The 22,321-nt window shown below is 44.6% G+C and overlaps 1 protein-coding gene across 1 annotated transcript in view; it reads left to right on the top strand.

Annotated features, from left to right (window-relative positions):
• The window catches only part of CHUK (component of inhibitor of nuclear factor kappa B kinase complex), a 31,721-nt gene extending 9,418 nt beyond the window's left edge, over positions 1–22,303 (top strand). Inside the window, exons 6-21 of the mRNA XM_068416726.1 lie at positions 167–256; positions 913–1,037; positions 2,576–2,683; positions 4,280–4,415; positions 5,398–5,592; positions 5,967–6,069; positions 8,839–8,962; positions 10,185–10,336; positions 11,378–11,439; positions 14,028–14,137; positions 15,939–15,988; positions 16,739–16,835; positions 17,669–17,816; positions 18,495–18,631; positions 19,483–19,582; positions 21,805–22,303. Of these exons, the coding sequence (XP_068272827.1) occupies positions 167–256; positions 913–1,037; positions 2,576–2,683; positions 4,280–4,415; positions 5,398–5,592; positions 5,967–6,069; positions 8,839–8,962; positions 10,185–10,336; positions 11,378–11,439; positions 14,028–14,137; positions 15,939–15,988; positions 16,739–16,835; positions 17,669–17,816; positions 18,495–18,631; positions 19,483–19,582; positions 21,805–21,831 (1,764 nt within the window). The 3' untranslated portion in view covers positions 21,832–22,303. The remainder of the gene's footprint in view (positions 1–166; positions 257–912; positions 1,038–2,575; positions 2,684–4,279; positions 4,416–5,397; positions 5,593–5,966; positions 6,070–8,838; positions 8,963–10,184; positions 10,337–11,377; positions 11,440–14,027; positions 14,138–15,938; positions 15,989–16,738; positions 16,836–17,668; positions 17,817–18,494; positions 18,632–19,482; positions 19,583–21,804) is intronic.
• The last annotated feature ends 18 nt before the right edge of the window (positions 22,304–22,321 follow it).

Genomic DNA, 22,321 nt, shown 5'->3' on the forward strand with positions numbered 1-22,321 from the left:
TGCGTCACATGTCGAAGCTTCACCATGGTCTTTCTCCAGAATTTTCATTCTGGCTTTCCTCTTCTTGAGTATATGCTGTGGATGTCACGGCACAGATTTTGGGTTGGTTGGTGGGTTTTTTTTCTCTGAACTCGCTCTTCTGATGAGCTATTTAAACTGTCTACAGATTGTTCACAAAATAATAGACCTGGGATACGCAAAGGATCTGGATCAAGGAAGTTTATGCACTTCATTTGTTGGAACATTACAATATTTGGTAAGATTTTTTTTTTTTCCCCCATGTATAGAAGTCATGTGGTATTGCCACATTTTCTAGAATCACAGAAGTGCGTGTCAGAAGGAACGTACACAGATCCCTTGTCCAGCCTCCCGCTCACAGCAAGACTGTCACCAGCACTAGGTCAGGTCAGCCATGGCTTGGCCCAGGCAAGCCCTGAAACCTCTGAAAATGGAGATCCCACACCTTCCTGGGGACCTGTCCTGAGGGTGATCCCTCCTTAGGGGAAAAAGTGTTTCCTCATGTCTAACCTGAACCTCCCAGACGGTGATCTGGGGCTGTTGCCCCTCATTGTATCACCTTCCAAGATGAGTTTGGCCCCGTCCATCCCCTCCATCCCTTCCTGTGCCACGGTCGGAGGGTGCTGTTCTCAGCCTGCCCTCCCCTCCAGCCTCGCCACAGACAGACCCAACAAGCCCAGCTCCCTCCTCTTGGGTTAGGTGCTCCTGGCCCCGACCCACTGGGCAGCCTAAGTGGGGCTGCATCAGGGTCCCCATGCCGCTCTGGAACTGGAGGCCATGCCTGGACGCAGCTTTGTCTGTGCAGAAATGCAAGAAAATAGATGAACTTTCATCTGTTTTCAAATCTATTCATCAAATCCCACTTTCAAAGTGTCTTTTTATGATTCTTTTTAGGCTCCAGAACTCTTTGAGAATAAATCCTACTCAGTCACTGTCGATTATTGGAGCTTTGGAACAATGGTGTTTGAATGCATTGCAGGATTTAGACCTTTCTTACATAATCTACAGCCGTTTACCTGGTAAGACACTTATTCTGCAAGAGGTGATGCCAAGCAATACAAATGACAGCTACTGCTCGTGGTGAGGTGACGGCATGAACCAGAATGATGAATTTATTGTTAGTTAGGTGCTGAGGCTGGTGGTCTGCTAAGCTTTGCAGAAGCCACTGACTATTTATACATATAGTAGTCCATGCTTATTACATTGTGTGGTAGCCTCTGGTCATAATAATTCCTTCACAAGTGAAATTTGAATCAAAAAAGATAATTATAAACCAGGTCCGTGTATTGGTGTCAGAAAAATGTAATGGGAAGGAGTGATACAGTCCTTTGTTCACCTCAGCTGTGAGGTTACTTTTAGCAATAAATAACACACAGCAAGACAGAGCATGTTTTGTGTAGTAAACATGTAGTTATGTGTTTGTAAGGAACTTTGCAAAAGCGGTGGCTGAAAGACTTTTGGAGGTTTCTGCTTGCTCTTTGAGGGCTAGAGGAAGGGACAGAAACATATATTTTTATATTTCCACTTCTTATCTTGCAATACCAGGAGTGTATGTAAGCTTGGTTTTTAGAAGGGTGATTTTGCAACAGAAGAAATATGAAACTTGCTTTTCTGTTAGCATTGAAATAATAACAGGAGAAAAGATAAATCTGAGTTTAGCTTAAAAAATTACTATGTGTTAACAAAAAATAATTTTAACCAATATGTTGCAATAGTTGCCCTTTCAACTGCTAACTGTTTGGATTTCATCACATTGATAGTTCAATATTTGTTCTATTTTGTTCCAGCATGGAAAACTTGATTTTCTAATGTAAGTAATAGAAAACTAATGAATGAATGAGATTAGAAACAGCTCTTCCCTATCCATAAGAGAAGGAAAAGATCAGTGCAGGCCACACGTGTGTAGCTTCGGTTCCAGTTGGGGCTGACTGGGACAGAGCAGGCTGGCAGCCTCCAGGAGCAAGAAGCATTCAGCTGCCTCACAGCTGAGTGATGACCGTTGACTTGCCCTGGGAAATCCTGCTGCTCTGGGGGCAGCTGAGCTCTAGGCAAGGTTCAGACCAGTGCTGAAGTGAGCCAAGGTGAGGAAACGGAGGCAGAGTTGCTGTTGATGCTTCCCCTGGTACTGGATCCAGCAGCAGGCTGTGTTTCTGACACTTAGTAGATGCTTCACTCGGGTCGAGGTAAGGGCAGTGGTTTTGCCAGATGACTCTTGCAAATCTTACCTGTCTCATTAATGTGTGGAGGCTGATTTTATTGTGCAGGCTTCCTTGGTGGTCGGTGAATTGTTACCTGTTGACCCTCTTGTTTGACATTGTCCAGACCTCCTTGCAAACAGGTGCCAAAATGTTTCCAGAGACAGAGTTAATTGCAAGGGCTCCCCTCTTCCACTTGGAAATGTTCTGGGTGGGTTGTTTGGAAACGTCATCGTTGTCCTGAAAGAAGAGTTTGTCTTCTAAAGCTACTAGACTGTGGCACTTTTTGCTGCTGCCATATCCAGTTGACCCTTTGCAAAAGTGACATTGTCAGTATGTCCACAAAGGATTTTACTTTCTAGGCATGAAAAAATCAAGAAGAAAGATCCAAAGCACATCTTTGCTTCTGAAGAGATGAATGGGGAGGTTCGCTTTAGTACCCATTTGCCACAGCCTCACAGCCTTTGCGGGTAAGTGTGTCCTTGTGGCTACATGTGATAATTTTTGGCTTGTCTGTTAAACTGAGGGCTCGTCCTCCTTTATCCGAAGCACTGAGGCGTCCTCCTTCTTTCTCCGAAGGAGTATTTCAAGCTCCTGGCAAGCTACTGTTTACTGTTAAGGAACAGCCTGTAGCCACATGGCTCTTTTTTGATACTTTGGGCTCTCCAGTGGCAGTTCACCCTGCAGTTTGTGGGATGGTGGCAGTTCACATTGCAGTGTGAATTCTGTGACTGCTTTCCACCCGTTATCACAAGGCTGCTGAGGAACATCTACCCGATTATGTGATGGTATTGAACCTCATAAACCAAATACTCAAGTTAGCTGCTTCATGAAAGCAGAAGCTTCTAGTACTTGTGTTGGGGAAAAGTGCAGCAAGTCCAGCAGAGGCCACGAAGATGGTCAGAGCCTGTCGAATAGCACATACAAGGAGAGACACATGAAGCTGGGCTGCTTCAGTCTGGCCAAGAGAAGGCAAAGAGGGATCTAGTTTTGTCTTCTATCTGTTGGGGCGTTACAGAGACAACGAATCTAGGCTCTTCTCAGAGGGGCAAAGCGAAAGGACGAAAGGCAACAGCACAAGTTACAACAGGGGAAACGAAATTTGGGCACGGGAAGTTCCCCATGCTAGCAAGTTCCCCATGCTAGTGATGTATCCCGGGGACAGGACCCCAGGCAGTGGGGGATCACCATCTATGGGGACTGCCCAGACCCGCTTGGACACAGTCCTGAGCAGCCTGCTGTAGCTGTGACATTGGCCCTGCTGTGGGCTAGGGCGCAGACCGAAGACTTCCAGGAGGGCCTTCAACCTGAGTTAATTGGCCTATACCAAGTCAGAAGTCAGTTTCTGATCATTTGTCACTTATTTAGCACTTGTGTCTTTAGATTTGCCCAGCAGTACAGCAAAACTCATTGGCACTGGCACATTTCTAGGAAAAATACTGGCGTTGAGAATAAAATAAGTGGCTTTGTGCCAGTGCTTTGGGCTTTTTGTGCTGTGTATGGTCTTTAAAGACCTTCTTGGCAATAAACTTACATGCTGCTTGTGTGGATAAACATGGAGGAGAACCTTCCAGGTGGCTCTGCAGCACAGGGATGGTTATTCTGCAGACAAGGCTTTGAAAACTCTTTGATTTTATGTGTATCACAGATGGTTTTGGGGAGGGAGGGAGGAAACAAAAAGCGATTCTCCCCCTTACCCATTTTGACACACCTTACTGATGTGTCAAGATACTTTTGACTCAAAGAATAGGAGTCAGGAAGAGGGAGACGTGTAATGCAAGGTATATTGGAGGGGCATGTGGTCCTGCAGAGGTCAGTGAAGACTGTTGTTACAGTGGGGATGGTCACTCTGTATGCGCTTTCCTCTCCCCTTCCAGGCTTTCCCTGCTGTCAGGATGAGAGACTGCAGGCAAAATTGTTGTTCTTCACGTGTTCAGCAGATGTTGCGCACATACAGTCTCTAACCAAAGAGTTAGCCTTGTTGCTGTTGTGAGACCGTAGTTTCCTAAGTGGACTGAGTGTTGTAGAATATCTGCCTTCTCTTTCTTACAGCCCTTCTGTTTTAGTTTAATTGTAGAACCGATGGAAAATTGGTTGCAACTGATGCTGAATTGGGATCCACAACAGAGGGGTGGAGGTTTAGATCCTGAGACCAGTCGTCCAAAGTGTTTCCTAATAATGGATCACATACTGAATTTGAAGGTGAGTGAGGGTTGTTACTGGGTTTAAAGGCCGACTGAAAGCATCTCAGAGGACAGAAAGTGTGTTCAGTGGAGCACAGCTGTAATCCTGGCATCATCCAGCTGCAGGATCCTGAGAAATGTTTTTATCTGTATCGGGAAGTGAGTGTATATATAGCCTGGCTAGTACATATCTGAAGGCAAAATATCACCAGCAATATTAATCTCTAGCTTTACACTTGGAGTAGAAGAGTATTGCTGTCTGTCATCTCAGAAAGGACTCGCCAAGGTCAAATAATGGTTTAGTATTTGCTAATAACAGTTTTCCTGAACTCCACTAGTGATGCTGTGACCTCCAGGTCCATGTACTAGCGTAGTACCTGTAGTAGAACAGAGATTACATTCACCTACCTCTTCCCCTTCAGTAATTATTGGAGCTTTGCTGGAGTAAGACTAGCTGAGGCAAGCATGTGTAGAAGCAAGAGGATGATTTTATCTGATCTGGAAGGATTCCAAAGGAATTAAAGCTTGAAATACAAACTATTGTGCTCATAATTGGAACTTGTCAAAATCTGTATATCGTGGTGTGGTTTGGGTCCTACAGTCTCTGCCCAGATACAGTAAAAATCCCTCTGTATGGAGGGATTAAAGGAAATGGGACTCCCTTTCTTGGGAGCAGTACGGCCAGCTTCAGAGACAAGGCTCAAGACGGCCTTTATGCTAGCTTGTCACCATTCTTTTGATGTAGTTAAGCTGCAGCATGGCTTGTGAAGGCTGTTAGTGGGTTTGATTGTAATTTTCTCCGACATTAAGTTAAAAGTTACAGGCCCAGGCTTTGAGTTTTATTATGTGGGGCTTTACTCCTGAACTTGATTATTCTAATCATTAAAACTCAAACGGTGCTCTTTCTCTAACATGTTAATTGCTACATACTCCCTCCAGGCCTTTGTGTCCTTTGTCTTTGACAGCCAGTGACTCCTAATCAACTTGTACTCTTCTTACAGATAGTACACATCCTAAATATGACCTCTGCCAAGATTGTTTCATTTCTCTTGCATCCTGAGGAAAGCCTTCATTCCCTTCAGATCCGGATTGAGTTTGAAACTGGCATAAGTACTGGGAATCAGGAACTGCTGTTGGAGACAGGGATTTGCCTGGACCCTCGGAAACCTGCTTCCCAGTGTGTTATTGATGGCGTAGTAAGAATGATTCTGTTCGTTTAATGTCTTCCACATTCTCGGGGCATTTAAAAATCTTCGGGAAGATAAATTGCCTTAATCTTCTCCCACTGGAGACAGTTTGTTCTGTAAGTGTGGTAACTTAAGGTCTAGCATTATTTCCTTTATCAGGTAATGAAAGCAGATTCCTATAGTTACACTCTGTCTAAATATTTAAATAAAGTAACTTGCAGGCAAGGGGTCCTGTGTTTCTGTGGGACCTATCAAAATCAGGTTTTGACAAGAAGAGTGTCTGCCCACAATGATTAGTTCATGATGTAGCCAAGACCCTCTGAGTTAGTAGGAGCTATGTTTGGGATTTGTCTGGTTTATGTTCTCTTCTCTTTTCTCACCAGAGAGGCTGGGATAGCTACATGGTCTATTTGTTTGATAAAAGCAAAACCATCTATGATGGACCCTTTGCTTCTCGGAGTCTGTCTGACTGTGTAAATTACATTGGTAAGTATGCTGGAGGACAGCTGGGAACGAAAAGCACTGCTTCTCATGTAATATGAAAGTAGATTTGACTTACAAATCTCTGCGTATTATCTTGAAGGGCATTCTCTGATGCAAAGAGGACCGTTTATCATAGAATCATGGAATGGTTTGGTTGGAAGGGACCTTAAAGACCATTCAGTTCCAACCCCCCTGCCACGGGCAGGGACACCTTCCACCAGACCAGGTTGCTCCAAGCCCCATCCAACCTGGCCTTGAGCACTGCCAGGGAGGGGGCAGCCACAGCTTCTCTGGGCAACCTGGGCCAGGGTCTCACCACCCTCACAGCAAACAATTTCTTCCTCAGATCTCATCTCAATTTCCCCTCTGTCAGTTTAAAACTGTTCCCCCTCGTCCTATCACTCCATGTCCTTGTCAAAAGCCCCTCTCCAGCTTTCCTGTATTCCCTTCAGGTACTGGAAGGTGCTAGAAGGTCTCCCTGGAGCCTTCTCTTCTCCAGGCTGAACAGCCCCAACTCCCTCAGCCTGTCTCCATAGCAGAGGTGCTCCAGCCCTCAGAGCATCTTCGTTTAAGAACCTGGAGCACCTACATTATCTACAGTGCTGTATCTCCACATTTTGTATATGTAACAGTTCAGATAATTTATTGCCCACCCTTTGGGAACTCTCCTATAGAGCAACTTCAGAATTAATTTAAGGTTTTCGCTGTTGTATTAAATTCTGTGCACTGAACAGCATCTACCCCACCTAAACACCTAAACCTAAGCATTGCCCCTTTTAAACAGAACCACAATGTGAATGAAGGCTTGGGAGGTAATATGTGCAACCTAATCTTGTAGCCTAGAGAGGGAAACTTTTGGTTATGTCTGCAGACTACATCCTCGAAAGAAGATTCTGACTTGGGGGCTGGGATTTCATTTGCACAGCCCTCTGCTCTGCTAAAGGGTCTTGTACCTTCACACTCAGAGTGTTGCAGTGACATTGTGCTGGGAGATGTTTGCAGAACTTGAGTGATAGCCCACATAGATGTCCTTTGGTGGTACCAAGGGTCAGGGACCTTCTTATCTTAGGGTTTAGCATCTGAAGACGTTGTGGATGTACCCCTTCTTGTCCTTCTCTCCTCCCTCTGCACAGGTACAAACAGGTTTCAGCTCCTTGCAGGCCTGTCTCCTGAGATTGGGTGCTTTGGATGTTCATGAGCAGTTGCCCTCCTACAGCTCTCCTAGATTTACGCTTCTGAACCCCATATCAGAATCCTGAGGATACAGATTACCTTTTTGCCCTGTGCTGTCTGTGATAGTTGCATTTTAGTTGTGATCTATCTCTCATGTCTTACCCAAATGAAAGAATAGGTCCCTCAGTCTATGCTGCTGATCATTCAGGCCCTGTATGAGGAAATCCACCTCGCTCTGATCACAGAGCCAAGCCAGTGTGTTTAACCACATTGCACCAGTTCCAGAACTGTTGTCATTCCCCTGTGGAGGTTATGAGTCTTCAGAGACACTTAGCAGAGGTTCAAAACCTGTGCTCTTGTACTGTCTTCCCGACAGCTTTTTAGCTCTAGTAATAACGTGTCCATAACTCCATAGCACTCATCCTACTTCTGGTCTCACCAAGCAGAGCCAAGTGTCTGAGAAAGTCCAGGCCCCTCCTTCCTCCTGAGTTGTTAGGAGTAGAGCCTGTCTGTTCCTGCATAGGTACTGGTGGGATCTGCTCCAGTTGGTCCCTCTTAGTACTGGTGCTGCTGCCGGGCCCTGGCATCATCAGTATGCTTTTAGATCATGCATGAAAGTTGCTTCTCTGCTTACAGCTTCCAGTACATGTCTGCTGAAATGACAGCAGTCATCTACAGGACCTAATATACCTCTGTGAAGGGATATATATACCCAGTGTACATGTATGAAGGACCTTGTATACCTCTATGAAATAAAAAATAGTGTCAAGGGACAGGAGACATCCACTGGGATACTGCATGTAAAGGAAGTGCCTTGTGACATACAGTTGCTGTTAAATAGCTTTATTTTCTTTGGCCTGGCTCTGCAGAAGTTGTGCTGGTTTTCCGTGTCTCCTTTTACCATCACTCAAGTTTATTCTGATTGTTTTTTTTCTGTGTTCTGGCCTATTTTGTTCTGGCGAATCTCATTGCATGGCATCATTGTGCTGAATCTCTTGGAGCTGAGGCTTTTTACCACAGGTTTATTGATATCCCAATGTACTGAGAGTTCCCTATCTTTTTAGGGGAACACATGCAAGTCCTGCTTCTTTTCCCCTTAAACATCTACATCAGGAATCTGCGAGGAAGCGGACAAAAGCTTTGAAGGTGTTTTCAGATGAAACACATGTTGGGACAGTGACCAATAGCGATTAAATGGAACAATTAAATCTGCTTTGCTAGCTTGGGCAAGTGCTTTAGGTAGAGTTTTTGGATAAAACCACCCATGGGTCCTGCCTTGTGCCATGTTTCATGCAGCGTGCCCAGTGTCTGCTAGTGCCAATAGACCAGAGTACTCAGAGAAATCAGTACTCTCGTAGCTGTGAGTTCAAACATGAGCGGTCGCCTGGCCAGCAGCAGGCTGCCAGGCCACGTGGGGAGCCGTAACGTGAAAAGCTTATACACACTTAGGCAGTATCACGTAAAAACTGAGCAGATCTTATGTGGCTTGAACCCTTAGTTTAGGCACCTGAAGCCGGAATTAGCAACGTTGTAAGCACGGAAGTCCTTTTCTAGAGTTGTCCTTTCATTTGTATACAATTGTGTCTTTCTTGCATTCAGTACAGGATAGTAAGATCCAGCTGCCAATTCCTCAGCTGCGCAAGGTGTGGGCAGAAGCGGTTCACTACGTGATTGGGCTAAAAGAAGATTACAGCAGGCTTTTCCAGGGCCAGAGAGCTGCCATGTAAGTTGTTACTCCTCATTCAGAAGATTCAGTATTATGCAAATAGAGACTGTTTGCATGGAAATGTACATCTCAGGGAGTTTTGGTTTACCCAAAGTTTTACAGCCCTCTGCTGTTCTATACTTTTACATTATAAAGCATATTTGGGCTGGGAGCTTGTTCCACTCCAGGAATTTTACTGCATAGTGCTTGACATTGTTAATAACTGAAAAAACTTGAACCTTGAATATAGTCACAGACTCACAGACTGGCTGAGGTTGGCAAGGACCTCTGAAGGTCATCCAGTCCAACCCCCCTGCTCGAGCAGGGTCACCTGTCCAGATGGCTTTTAAATATCTCCAAGGATGGGGACTATGCAGCCTCTGTGGGTGACCTGTGCCAGTGCTCGGTCACCCTCACAGTAAAAAGGTGTTTCCTGATGTTCAGAGGGAACCTCCTGTGTTTCAATTTTTTGCCCATTGCCTCTAGTCCTGTCACTGGGCACCACTGAAACGAGCCTGTCTCTGTCTTCTATGCACCCTCCCCTCAGGTATTTATACATTTTGATCCCCACTCAGTCTTCTCTTCAGGCTGAACAGTCCCAGCTCTCTCAGCCTTCCCTCATAGGAGAGATGCTCCAGTCCCTTAATAATCTTCACAGCTCATCGTTGGCCTCTCTCCAGTATGTCCATGTCTCTGGTGTACTGGGGAGCCTAGAACTGGACCCAGATGTGACCCCACCAGTGCTGAATAGAGGGCAAGGCTCACCTCCCTTGACCTGCTGGCAACATTCCTCCTAATGCAGGCCAGGATAGTCGTTTCACAGTGGCAGAATGCGTGGAACTGTTTGTTATATCTGTAGGGTTTTGTCCTGTGATTGAATCACAGAATGGGCAGCGTCCTATATCTCAAGTGATAAAAAAGGTGTCAGCATTCACCAGGAGCAACATGTACTACAGGACCCTGTAAATGCTAAGAAATACTCTGCACTGCAAAGTCTGTTTAACTGAGCTTGACAAAAAACCTGGGAAATGAGGAAGGACTTTCTCTTTTGCTTGCTGAGGACCTGCAGCTTCTGAGGACGTGAGATGGAGTCTATGACCCCACTGAGACCCGCTGTTCCAAGGATCTTGTAAAATTTTTTGCTAGCTATGTCTTTCCTTCAGGTAATGTGACAGCACTGGCCGCATAAGTCCAGATGCACTTTTCAACTAACATGTGCTGTTCTTGTTTCTTTTGCTAGGCTCAGTCTTCTTCGGTATAATGCCAACCTAATCAAAATGAAAAACAATATGGTGTCAGCATCTCAGCAACTGAAGGCAAAGCTGGAATTCTTTCATCAAAGCATTCGCCTCGACCTGGAGAGATACAGTGACCAGATGGCTTATGGCATATGTACGTATTGTGTAATACTTGCCTGGGTGTCTTGTCCGATCCTGTAAAAGATCAGACTGACTATGAAGGACTTGGGGGTATGAACTAGCTTAAAAGAAAATTAATTCAGGAGCTGCCATGGTGTTCTTCAGCATCTTTATGGGTAATTTTAGTTGGGGCAGATGCAGGAGAACAGTTTGGCAGAAGCAAAGGCAGGAGGATAAAAAATAAAATGTTTTTGGAGACCTTCAGTGACAGTGAAACAGGTGGTCAGCTGTTCCCCACTGAGAACACCAAGCTAAGAAAATGGGAGTATTAATAGTCCTGGTGATGTATTTGCTATTTATTCATTCAGAGTCTGATTCATTTGGAGTTGTCACTGGGCTTAAAGTGGAGGGCAGAGTTGCTGGACTTGATGTGCAGTAGAAGGGCCACAAACCATCCACGGCAGAACAATTGGGCATGATGACTGGAGAAGCACTGTTTTGAACAGTGCTAAGGGAGTGATCTCGCTGTGCATGATATCAAGAGGTAGCACAAGTCAGGGTGAGAGATGAGGTGAAAAAGCACCAGCTATAGTTTTAATGTCACAGAAACATCTGGATTGTACAAATACTGTTCAGAGGAGAATAGTACGATTTATGCATAGTTTGGATGCATGACTAAAAACTGAAACTTGAGTCAAAAATTATGACTGGGCTGAAGGATGATGATGGAAAACGGAAAAACTCGGTGAACTGGTTTTGGATTAACAGTCTGTGTTTAATCAAAAGTGGCAGTTGTTGAGCTCAATGGTGGAGTTTAAAGACTCAAACTCATTCTAGGTCGGTGATTTTAAACAGTGAAATCCTACCAAAGGCTTTGTATGTGAGTTAAGGTCGAGCATGGAGTTGTTAAGTTGCAACTTTGCTGTCTCTCTGTGATCTCTGGGTCATGACTCCTGCTTGGAGATTCAGCATCATGCTCTTTTGTGTTCAAATTCAACTGATGCATGTAAAGTTCAGGTCATGCTTTATTTTTGTGTCTATGTCTTTTATAAATTAACAACTCTCTTCTCTTAAGCTTCAGAAAAGATGCTCAAAGCCTGGAAGGAGATGGAAGAGAAGGCCTCTCAGTGTGCACAGGTAGGGGATATCACAGAAGCTTCATTACATCTCTGTGCAGGAGATCACGACAGGAACTTAAAAGTGTCCTATGTGTCACTGCTCTGTCCCTTCAATGTGTTTCATATCCTGCCTGCTGTGGGAATGAGAATATCATTGTAGGTGAATTAAAAAAGAAATAGTCCCCAGTCACCAGGTTGTTTGAATCTAGTAATTTGAACAAAACCAACACAAATGTCACTAGACACAGTTGTCTATATAGGAAAGTAAACTATAGAGACATGTTATTGCCCAAAAGAAGTGGTGTTGCTATAGACAAGAGTCGTCTTGGCTGGATTTATTGCACACAAAAATTTCCATTGCTAAAGCTGAAAGTAATACCAAACACTTACTATGCAGTGATTTCAAAATTGCAGTACTTCGTTGAGGAGTACAGACATAAATTTCTGGTATGCTGCAAGTAAGTATAAAAATTAGTTTTTAATAAGAGTCATCCTTAAGAAATTTAGAGCAGAACTAGAGCCAGTTCTTACTCTGAGTAGTTCTAATAGTTAACAGATGTGTTCACTTGTGGTTTATGGACAGTTGAACTGACGTAATGGCTTTCTGTTTCTCGGAGAGTTAGTTCTGTGAGAAAGGCTAGCTGAAATTTATCTACTGCTTAGAATTCTGATTTCGGTCTTCTGGGAATGAGCATTTTAATTTTACCTCCCCTGAGAATTATGAGGAGACAGAGGCCTTTTTGACAGAGAATAATTCTACCTACAGTTCTGCCCAGGCCTTTATAGGGAAGGAATAAGCTCTTAGCTGTGGAAGCTAGGGACAGAGTTAGGATGATGACAGTTTATTGTCAAAAGCTGTTTCTTCTCCTCTACTGGATGTACTGAATAAAGCTTGGGAGAGGGGAGCATTCAGAAGGAATGCAAGGAAAAATCAGCACATTTGTAGTGTATTTCTCAGAGCAGAGGTCTTTAAAATATCTCAAAAAGTACTCTCTTTTTTTGTGCTCCGTGATAGTAGCTGGCTGCAGGAGTGCCAAGAATGTTGCGTGTTCTGCTGACCAGGACTGTCATGTGGTTTGCTGGGCTGATGTCTTGCATTTCTGCTCTCCCCTGCAGGGAGTTTTTGTATTGGCTTTCATAGTAATACAGAGCACAGTTATTAATACAGAAAAATCCCAGACACCGTTAGAAACACAAACAATAAATTACATTGCCTATTTTTTCGCCCTATGAAGGAGTAGACTGGGTAGTTCAGGTTCTGGGATCCATTACATGTCTTCATCTAAGTCAGAAGGTTCTTGGAGCCTTGATTCTGCTTGCTCATAAGATGGAGATAGGGGAGTTGGGATTCCCGCCTGAATTCACCTATGTTTAGTTCTTTAAATTTTGAGATCCTGTTGCTCCCTGTTAGGAAGCAAGAAAGATAAAAGGGAGGCTGCTTCTAGCAGAATAACTCAAAGCTGTCACTGTCTGTTTCCAGAAAACCAGGAACCTCAACAAATATTTACTTTGCAGATCATCAGAATTATGTTGTCTTCAGGCTGTGCAGTTCACATGTATAGTCACACCGTGTCCATTTATCAGGAATGGAAAATGTTTTACTCTGTAATACGCAGTGGTATCTCAGTCTATCTAGCGGGCAGCTTAACTTCTGTGAATTCAAGAGACACAGTTACGCTGTGTGGTGAGTCACAGTGCTCCAGATAAAGACATTTCTTTTGATAACGGAGTTTGCTTCACATTTTTCTCACAATCTGATTCTCCTTTGATTATGTGGCTTCTCGCTGCTGCTGCTGCTGCTTCTTGGTTTATTCTTTACCTGCAAGACCGACAGACATCCCTTTCTGGTCAAGGGGTCACATCCCGCTTATATAGCCTCATACCAAGTACTTCTGCAGCTTCAGCAAGGGGTATGTTCTGGAAGATGTTCAATTTGCAGGTCTTGCAGCCCCAGGTCAGAGAGGAAAAGCTGAAATATCTCCAGATACTTTCTGAGGAAGGCAGATCAGTGCCCACAGTCCATGACACGCAGACCCACTACGGCGACCAGTGCTTTCTTAACCATGCTGGGGAACTCCAGTGTGTATCTGGCACCATGTGCCTACTCCTCACACTCGGAAATTTTGTTGTTGGCTGCCTCACCTAACTTAACTGTGTGAGCTTGGCATAAGATGGTATCATTTATATTGCTTTGAGGAAGATGTGAAATACTGGAGAAACGTCAGACCAAAATGCATATGGGAGGGTAAAATGTGAGAGCACCCTCTGTCCATACTGTAAGAGTAGGATAAAAAATCTTTACTGCTGGAGTGTATGTAGAGCCAGAGTGTGTGTGTGTGTGGCGTGCATCTCAAAGAGATGCAGTTTGTGAAGAAACTGATTTTTCTCATCCAGTGTGGTTGTCAGAGATTGGATGTAGGAGATGTCACGCACTGAGAAGATAATAACAGTAACCTCAATTATTGTAGCAGCAGTCATGTCAAAGAGCTTTTTTCTCCTAAACTCTGCACGGAGTCAGCCCATTATCCAAACAAGTATTGTGGGGATCTTTATCTACTTTATTGCTTTCCTCCTTCAGTTTGATTTGTACCTACATTTCACCATTAGGCTGAAGATATTGGATACCTGGATGAGCAGATCATGGCTCTGCACACAGAGATTGTAGAGCTTCAGAAGAGTCCGTATGCAAGGCGCCAAGGAGAGGTCATGGAGAGCTTGTAAGTCCTTTGCTTGTTATTTTTATTGCACATAAATGGATTTTGTTCATTTCAATGTCTGAAGGGGTTTTTTTTCTCTGTTAGTGGTTCCATCAGTGCTTTTGAAATGCACTCCTCACTTTCTGCAAACTGCGAGTACAGAGTAGTTTGCAATCGGTTTAAAATCATTTTGCTGATAAAAGGGAAGGTCCCACTGCTTGTGGCTGTACGTTCCTCCTTCCTCTTGAAGTTCTAATCACTTGGCAGTGTTATAAGGCAGAATAGGACGCTGCTCTACCCGAAAGCTAGCTGTGCAAGAAAGATTAACGTTCAGTCGCAGAAGTAAACTCATCTATCTTGCCTGGTATTACTGATCTTAGGAAGATGTAGGAAGCAATTATTGTAGTTTGGGCTGTTGCTGAGAGCACAAGTGGCAGTTACAAAAGAGAGGGATCAAATAGCCACCAAGATTGAATAGCCGCTAAATCTGTTGTTAATAAGAGCTCTTCTGAATGACTCTGAGTACTCTGGGAGGAAACATGTCTGTTCCTGGCATGTTCTCTCCGCTCCCTCTTTGCAGAGGTAGGTCAGCTTCATGGTTTGTCATCCATGTGTAGTTGCAGGAGCAGCAGAACTAGTGCACAGGGGAGGAAGTGGTGGAAGGGAGAAATCACCCCTTACAGCAGTAGCCCACATTCAGAGCAGCTTAAACTAGTCACGAACCTGCCTCCTAAAACATTGTTTTTAAGCACTTTCACCACTGCAAACCCAAGGCTGCATCAGCTCTTTGCACGGTGCTTAAAGTGTGCCCTAAGCTGTTGGTTATTTTGGTCTAAAGCTATTCCTCCTGATGAGAAGTGGAGCACAGATTGAGTCTCCTGCTCTTTAGTTTTTGGGGCTGTAGCAAAGCATACTGCAGAGCGCTAGCTTAAGGTTTGATATACACAGCCACGAGACACACATGCATTGTGGGTGATGTCTCAGATTTTCCTGATGGTGCTGGATGCTAACATTCTCTTTTTCCCAGTGCAGCAGGACTAAAGAGCACCTTTCCCCCTGTCCTTGGCTGATGCAGGAGTTTCAAGATGGATAACTATCCAGCATGCTAGAAACGCTGACTTACATAAGCTGAAGCATCTTGCGTGATCTCTTGAAAAACAGTATTGGGGTGGTCTAAGGGCAGCTGAGGAGAGAGGAGGCCTGGTGAGGGCCCAAAAGCAGAGTTAGAACTGGCTAAACTGCTACTTGTTTCTGACAGACTTTTGATTTAGAGCAGTGAAGATTTGTTCAAGGGTGGAAGCTTCAGTGTTTGGCAGCTTTAGAAATACTTGAAAGAAGTAACATTTAATGGGAAGAAGAGGAACGCTGTCCTCTTGTTTGTGATGCAGCTGTGTCTTTCCATTTGCAGAATATCACTGTAAAATTCAGGCAAAAAATGCAGAACAGCAACAAGAATTTCTCAGGCAGTTGTGCAGAAGTACCTATAGTTACAAAAATGGAGTTTCAAAATTAAGGATACCACAGAAAGAAAACACAGCTGAGCCACGTGAAAATCTGAAACTGAAAATAATCTCCAGTTGGTATGGTTATCCGAGACAAAAATGCATAATCAGAGGAAATGAAAGCTTTTAGGGAAGAGTTGATTGCCGTCACAGAAAGACCATTCCTGTGTTCCAAATGTCATACTTGGTCTGCTAGCTGTAGAAGATGGTGGCAGCTCCAATGTATGAGGTTCAGCAAGGCATAACTTAATTGTAATGCTTTTTATCCTTGAGTCACCTGCTTGTTGATACATGTATGAATCATTTTCTTCTTTTTAAAGGGAACAGAGAGCCATAGACCTGTACAAGCAATTAAAAACAAGACCTCCAGGTATGGAAGGAGATGGTTCAAACACTGTTTCACACTCATACCCCATGACTAATTTTTCTGACCTCAAACCCAGAAAATACTGTTTAGTAGGAGATGGCAAATGATGGTATTAAAGTTCACGAGACTCAAGGGCATACCTTAAGCCGATTTCTTCTTTTTGCTGAGCCTAGAGCTCTCCCAAATTCCTGTAGTCCTGTTCTTCAGCCCTGGGTTTGTCTTTTGGTTTTCAGTCTTCGAGCACCAGCCCTGAACACGTGTCTGCCTTCTGGCATTTTCTACCTTTTTTCCCTGCCCCCAGTACTATTGCTTTACTCCCTCAGACATGGGAAGAACTGCTGTTCCTCTGTCATCGCTCCAGTCCAAGGGCGGTCTCTTTTCTCCCTCTGCTCTCCTCTTAATTATACTGGATGGAGCCCCATGTTTGGGTATTATTATGTTCTGAACATAGTAACTGGTGAGCAGAAAGATTTACTACTTGTGCATTTGGTATCTACCCACAGTCCATATTGAAGCGAGTGTCTAGACAGCAAGAGTGGCTGGAATTGTAAATGTTACTGCAGAGAGAAGAGACATTAAGGAAAAGCTGTGCCTAATGAGAGACTGTGACAGATTTTAAGATGTTTCGTTGTGTTTCAGTTTGTTTGGCTGTGCTCGTTAAGTCAAATCTTTCCTTGACTCTGGGCATTTGTGTCCAGAGTGGCTCCTTGCTGAAGAGCAGTTTACTAACATGGTGATTGATGGCCCTTCCAGATCATGCCTACAGTGACAGCACGGACATGGTGAAGATCATTGTGCAGACAGTACAGAGCCAAGACCGAGTTCTCAAGGAGCTCTTCGGCCATCTCAGGTACTTTATGCAGAAAAAAACCCAAACAAATGCAACTTGCAGTATTTGTAGCTTTATAGCAGGAAAGGAGAGGGAAGACCATGGAGATCAGAACCCAAAAGCTCCATCCACAGGTATACGTTTCTCACAGCAATATTAATTCCGCTCCTTTGTGTCTGTGTTGACTTTCCACTTAGTTTTTTTAAAACATTTAGCTAATGTGTATAGCTAACAGGGAAGGGGAGGACAATGCAATGGAGTTCACTTTAAAATGAGACAAATTCTGCTAGTGTTTAGGTTGGGATTAAAATCTTAAGGGAAAAAAAGAGTGTAATAGCTGAGAAGATATCACAGTGATTTATTCATTAATTCTTCAATTAGCTCAGAAAAAATGTCATCATGCAGATCTCAGTAGTCAGCAAAGCATGATTTAGTTTTGTTTTCATGTGTGGCTTATGCTTAGTAGATCCCGTAAAGAAAGTTGTTTGCAGTGGTACAGCAGCCCACAGACACCAACACAGACCAGAGAGGATTAATAAAATACCATGGCTGGGTTGCTGTGCTGTCCATTGTCATCGGGATCAGTTTTTGCATTTCAAATAAGAAGAGTTTATATTGTGGGTATTAATAGTAGTGTCACCTGCCTGCTTTTTTGAGTCTTAACTGGACTTGGAAAAGTCCAGGGGTCCGTCCAGTCTTGCAGGTTTTGTACCTGCAGCTCTCCCAGTGCTGTGCTAAGAGAAAGGGGTGTCCTCACAGAATTTTTCTTGAATCCCAAGGTGAGGCTTTTGGTTTTGCCAAAACATATTGCCACACAAGCTGGAAAATAACTTTGTTTTTGGTTTTTGTTATAGCAAGCTCTTGGGCTGTAAGCAGAAGATCATTGACTTGCTTCCGAAGATTGAAGTGGCTCTGAATAACATCAAGGAAGCTGACAACTCAGTGATGCAGATGCAGGGCAAAAGACAAAGGGAGATATGGCATTTGCTGAAAATCGCTTGTGTAAGTAGCTTTTGGACTATTTGTTGTGCTTTCTTCCAGTGCAGGAGTCAGGGGAAATCAAATGAAACTCTGAAGAGACCAAAAAAGGGATAACTTCCACAGAGTGGTTGATTTTACTGTAGAAAAGGGAAGTTTGAAATGCTAAAAATTGACACGATTTTAGAAAGGGGGTAGGCACATTCATGGAAAAGAAGCCCAGTAGAGGAGTCCTTCATCCCAGTAAGTCATCAAACTGCAAACCACTGGTGGCTAGAGTACCGTAGACATGCCATGCCATGAGCCTTGTCCTTATGTTCCCTGAATGTCTAGTGTTGGCCGCTGTTGGAGGGGTGTACACTGGGACTGGTGAACTTCAGCCTGACGTATTATCTCCTGTCAGGAGAGATGCTGCTGTGCAGATCTCACAGTTTAGGACATGGCACCGCCTCCTGATTCTTCAGTGTAGAAGACATGTTGTATACAACACGGGTGACTTACATGCAGAGGCATTTGGTACCAGATATTTGCAGAACTGTGGGGGATCGTCTCAACTGACTCACCAGCCAAAGGCATGGCCTAGATTGTGCGTGTGTGTTACAAACGGTGCTTATGCTTCATTGCAAGTCTTGCGTACAAAATAATTAAGCCTGACTTAATTCTTCCTTTGTCCATCACAGCAGCTGAATTTCTCTTTTCTAGACTCAGAGCTCTTCTCGATCACTGGTAAGCCCCAGCCTGGAAGGGACAGCCTCAACTCCAGCAGCCATGTGGCTCCCACAGAGTTCCTCAGGGAATGTACCTCACCCTCTGTCATCTATGGCGACTCCCGAAGATGGGTAAGAGCTGTTGGGAAAGGAGGCTGCTGCAGAGAAGCCCATGTAGCCATTTTGTATGCATACACTCTGAAATCCTGTCCTCTGCCGCTGCCTCCTCTTCACCACATCCCATCTGGTGGTTTTTGGACGTGCTGGGCAGGGAGGGAAGGGAGGGCGCTGCTCAAAGACTGCTCAGCCCTCAATCTGCAGCTGCACTGGTTTTGTGGGGGCTGGGACAGGAGTTGTGAACATTGGCATCAAGCCATCTGTTTCTCTTTGGGTGGTCAGGGAAATACCTGGGTTCTGAAGATACACATCATCTAAGCAGGCTTTTGCTGGAAGTCTGTTGATTTTTTGAAACCCTGAGCAACCTCTCCCACTTCCTCTTATCTGTCTGCTGCTGCGGGGCAGTTTTTGTCTCTGAGTAATGTCGGTGATCACCCTTTAATAGGTGCTTTCCAGAGCCAGGCGCTTCTGGATCGCCTCAGCTCCTCTTCAAACTGTGACTTCGCTGTATGAGACACTGTACCAAGAGTCAAGAGGTGGAAACCTATGGGGAGCGGGCAGTGATTTCAGGCCCCTCGTACTCAGCTCACTTCCTAGGTCCTGCTAAGGCTGAGTTCCAGTGTGGTTTGGGCAGTTCCTCTGTAGGGAAGGAGTGCAAATCCACACTTACAGGGTGGGCATCTGCAGGATGCCACCTCAAGGCATGTTTTTGTGCCCTACAAGGTAGCTCCTACAATTTTATAAATCATTTTTTTGGGTTGTTTGGTTCTTGGTTTGCTTTTTTTTTTCCCCTCACTGCAGCGCCTTTTGATGTTGGTGTTATTTGTGTTTTAAATCTGTCATCTTATGCTTTCCCTTCCCTGCAGAGAAGATTTTGTCCGTGTGATAGAAGAGAATCTGAATTACCTCGAACTCTTTAGCAGTATTTTGCAGGAGGTGAGACAGGAGCAGAACAACAGCATGATGGTAAGTCTTTTGATGTATCTCTGAGGACCTGATTTTTAAGAGCCGCAGCAGGGTCCCCTGGGGGTGTGGAGAACTCTTTACATAGGGTCATTTGTGATGATGTGAATTGCTGTGGCTGGCATGGGATGTCTGCCATCCCTCCTGGACTCCGCTAACATGCTGGTCCTTATGGAAGGTAGCAGTTGGTGCCAGTGTCAGCCAAGTGGTCTGTGTGGTTCTGTGGGACCCCCTGGCTGGTAGAGCTTGCTCTGAATGCTGGTTGCATTCTCAACTGGAGACTCCTGGTTTGTGTCCCTGCACTGGAGTGGGTGGGGTTCTCCATTTCCAGAGCCCTTTCCTGATCATTAGCTGAAGCTCTCCTTATGGCAGAAGTGGGGCTGTAGAGAGTCCTAAGAAGGCTCTTTGCACAAATTGGTATTTGAAATAGCAAGAAATTACAGATAACGATAACTCAGACGTTTCGATGCAATCTGAAACTTTGTTCCTGAACTACTAATTGAGGCCAGTAAGTTACTGCTCTAAAGAGCCCGGTTACCAGAAGAATGAAGAGCACCACAGAATACCAGTCTTTTGGAAGAGTCTCTCAGCTGATTTTTGAGGCTGTATCATGGAAGCACCTGTATAAATACAATGAGAAAAAGGCAATTAGGCATGTAGATTGACCTGTTTCTAATGGAGAAGAGTCAATACAGCTCCCGTTAGTGTAAGATTGTCTCACAAATTTATTGCAGTCCTGTAGAGAAGTGGAAGATCCACTGATCTGCTGTAACTTGGATTTTCAAGAAGCTTCTTAAAGGTCTCCTTAGGGATAACTTCCATTCCCATGGGATAAAAAACTTGGAACTGTTTACCAATTGTAACTGCTGAAATAACAAGGAGCAGAGGGTTGGGGAAACGGAGGTGGTTGCTGAAATGGAGCTCTTGAAATTCGTAAACATTTTCATTCGTAAACATTTTAATGTTCTTATGTTTATGAATAATAGTAAACAGTGAACTGAGAGTTTACTGGAGTTACTGAGTTATTCGGGATGATGAAATGAAAACTTATTAGTGGGAGTTGCAGATGACACTGTAATAGCAAGGGATTGAGCAATATGAATGGGGAAATGAAAATAGCTACTGATTAATGCAAAGTAATTATGTTAGTAGGGAAAACAGCCTTAATTACGCATACCCTGGTCTTCATCCATTGGTGGATGAATGCTTTGTCAGTATTTGTTCCCCTCTGCCAGGGTTGGTGTAACACAATCTTCTGTCTTGTCTCCTTGCTGTGGCTGCAGACGAGCAAGAAGCTGAATAACTGGCTTCTTACCTGTTAATCATCCATGTCTCTTATCACCTCTCCTGTCTCATTCCAAGCTGCAGTATCTGTCTCTGGCATGTTTTAGCCCAGCAACATTATTCGTTGTTGTGGAATCACGCTCTGCAGATCAGCGCCTGTTTTGTTATGTTTGGTTTCTTTCCCCTTTTCCTTGCATCAGGGAACAGAAGTTAGGCAACAGAAAAGCACCAGAAAATGGGGTTTGTCCTCTTCAATTCACTTGGGAAAAAACAGAGGAAAAAAAAAACTGAGTAATTACAAGAACCTTTTCTCTGTTCTTGCATGGATTTGACTTGGAGCCTTTCTTTTTCATTTGTGTTCTTGCACTACCAGTATGTCCTGTGGTGCACTAGGAACCCCGGCAGTAGGTGTTGTGCAGGCACAAAATGTCATTTCCAAAGCAAGTACAGTCAGTGACATGCCTGAGCACTGCAATAAGTATGGGGGATTTTGCATCACAGAATCACAGAATCAACCAGGTTGGAAGAGCCCTCTGGGATCATTGAGTCCACCCGTTGCCCTGACACCACCATGGCAACTAGACCATGGCACTAAGTGCCATGGCCAGGCTTTTCTTAAACCCCTCCAGAGATGGTGACTCCACCACCTCCCTGGGCAGCCCCTTCCAATGGCTAATGACCCTTTCTGAGAAGAAATGCTTCCGAATGTCCAACCTGAACCTCCCCTGGCGAAGCTTGAGGCTGTGTCCTCTTGTCTTATCACTAGTTGCCCGGGAGATCAGGGGCAAGCCGAGTCATGAAATTGTGAGATTACTTTTCAGCTGTTAGATCAATTATGACTCTCTGAGAAGAGAGAGATGCTGGATACTGGGCGTCCTTGGTCAGTACACGTTCGACAGCCATTTCCTGCACTTCAGTTGTTGCTTTGCTGCTTCTTTCAGAGTTTTGACTGGAGCTGGCTGAAATAGCCAAAGGAGCTGACGTGCTGCTGTCTGCAAAGTGCCTGCATGCTGAGAGGTGGCTTGGCAGCCTTCGACGTGACGAGCTGGAGGGGACTGGTCCATCAATCGCCATGTCTTTTGTAAACCTTAGTGGAGCTGATTACAAGGGTGGTGGTCAGTAGTGGATAGACCCTTGGCAGCAACAAACCAGCATTTTTACAGGCTCTTTTGCCTAGTTTGGCCTTTTAAGTAAACAAGTAACCTGCTTGTCGGAGACGCACCCGTGGGGGCCGCCAGCCGGCCGTGGGTGTGCGGGGAGCCGGCGCCGAGGGCCCTGGCCTTTCCCGGAGAGGACGGGAGGAGAGCGAAGGGGGGGCGGCTGCCTCGGGGCCGGGGCCGCCCCGCCGCTCGTCACGACTGCTCGCGTGTGTAATATGAATGTATAGATTATATATATATGTATTTTAAAGAGAATAAACCGCAACGAACGCTGTGGAAAGGCTCCGGGTGCTCCCTC

The sequence above is a fragment of the Nyctibius grandis genome, chromosome 20, assembly GCF_013368605.1.
Source record: "Nyctibius grandis isolate bNycGra1 chromosome 20, bNycGra1.pri, whole genome shotgun sequence".
NCBI lineage: Eukaryota > Metazoa > Chordata > Aves > Nyctibiiformes > Nyctibiidae > Nyctibius > Nyctibius grandis.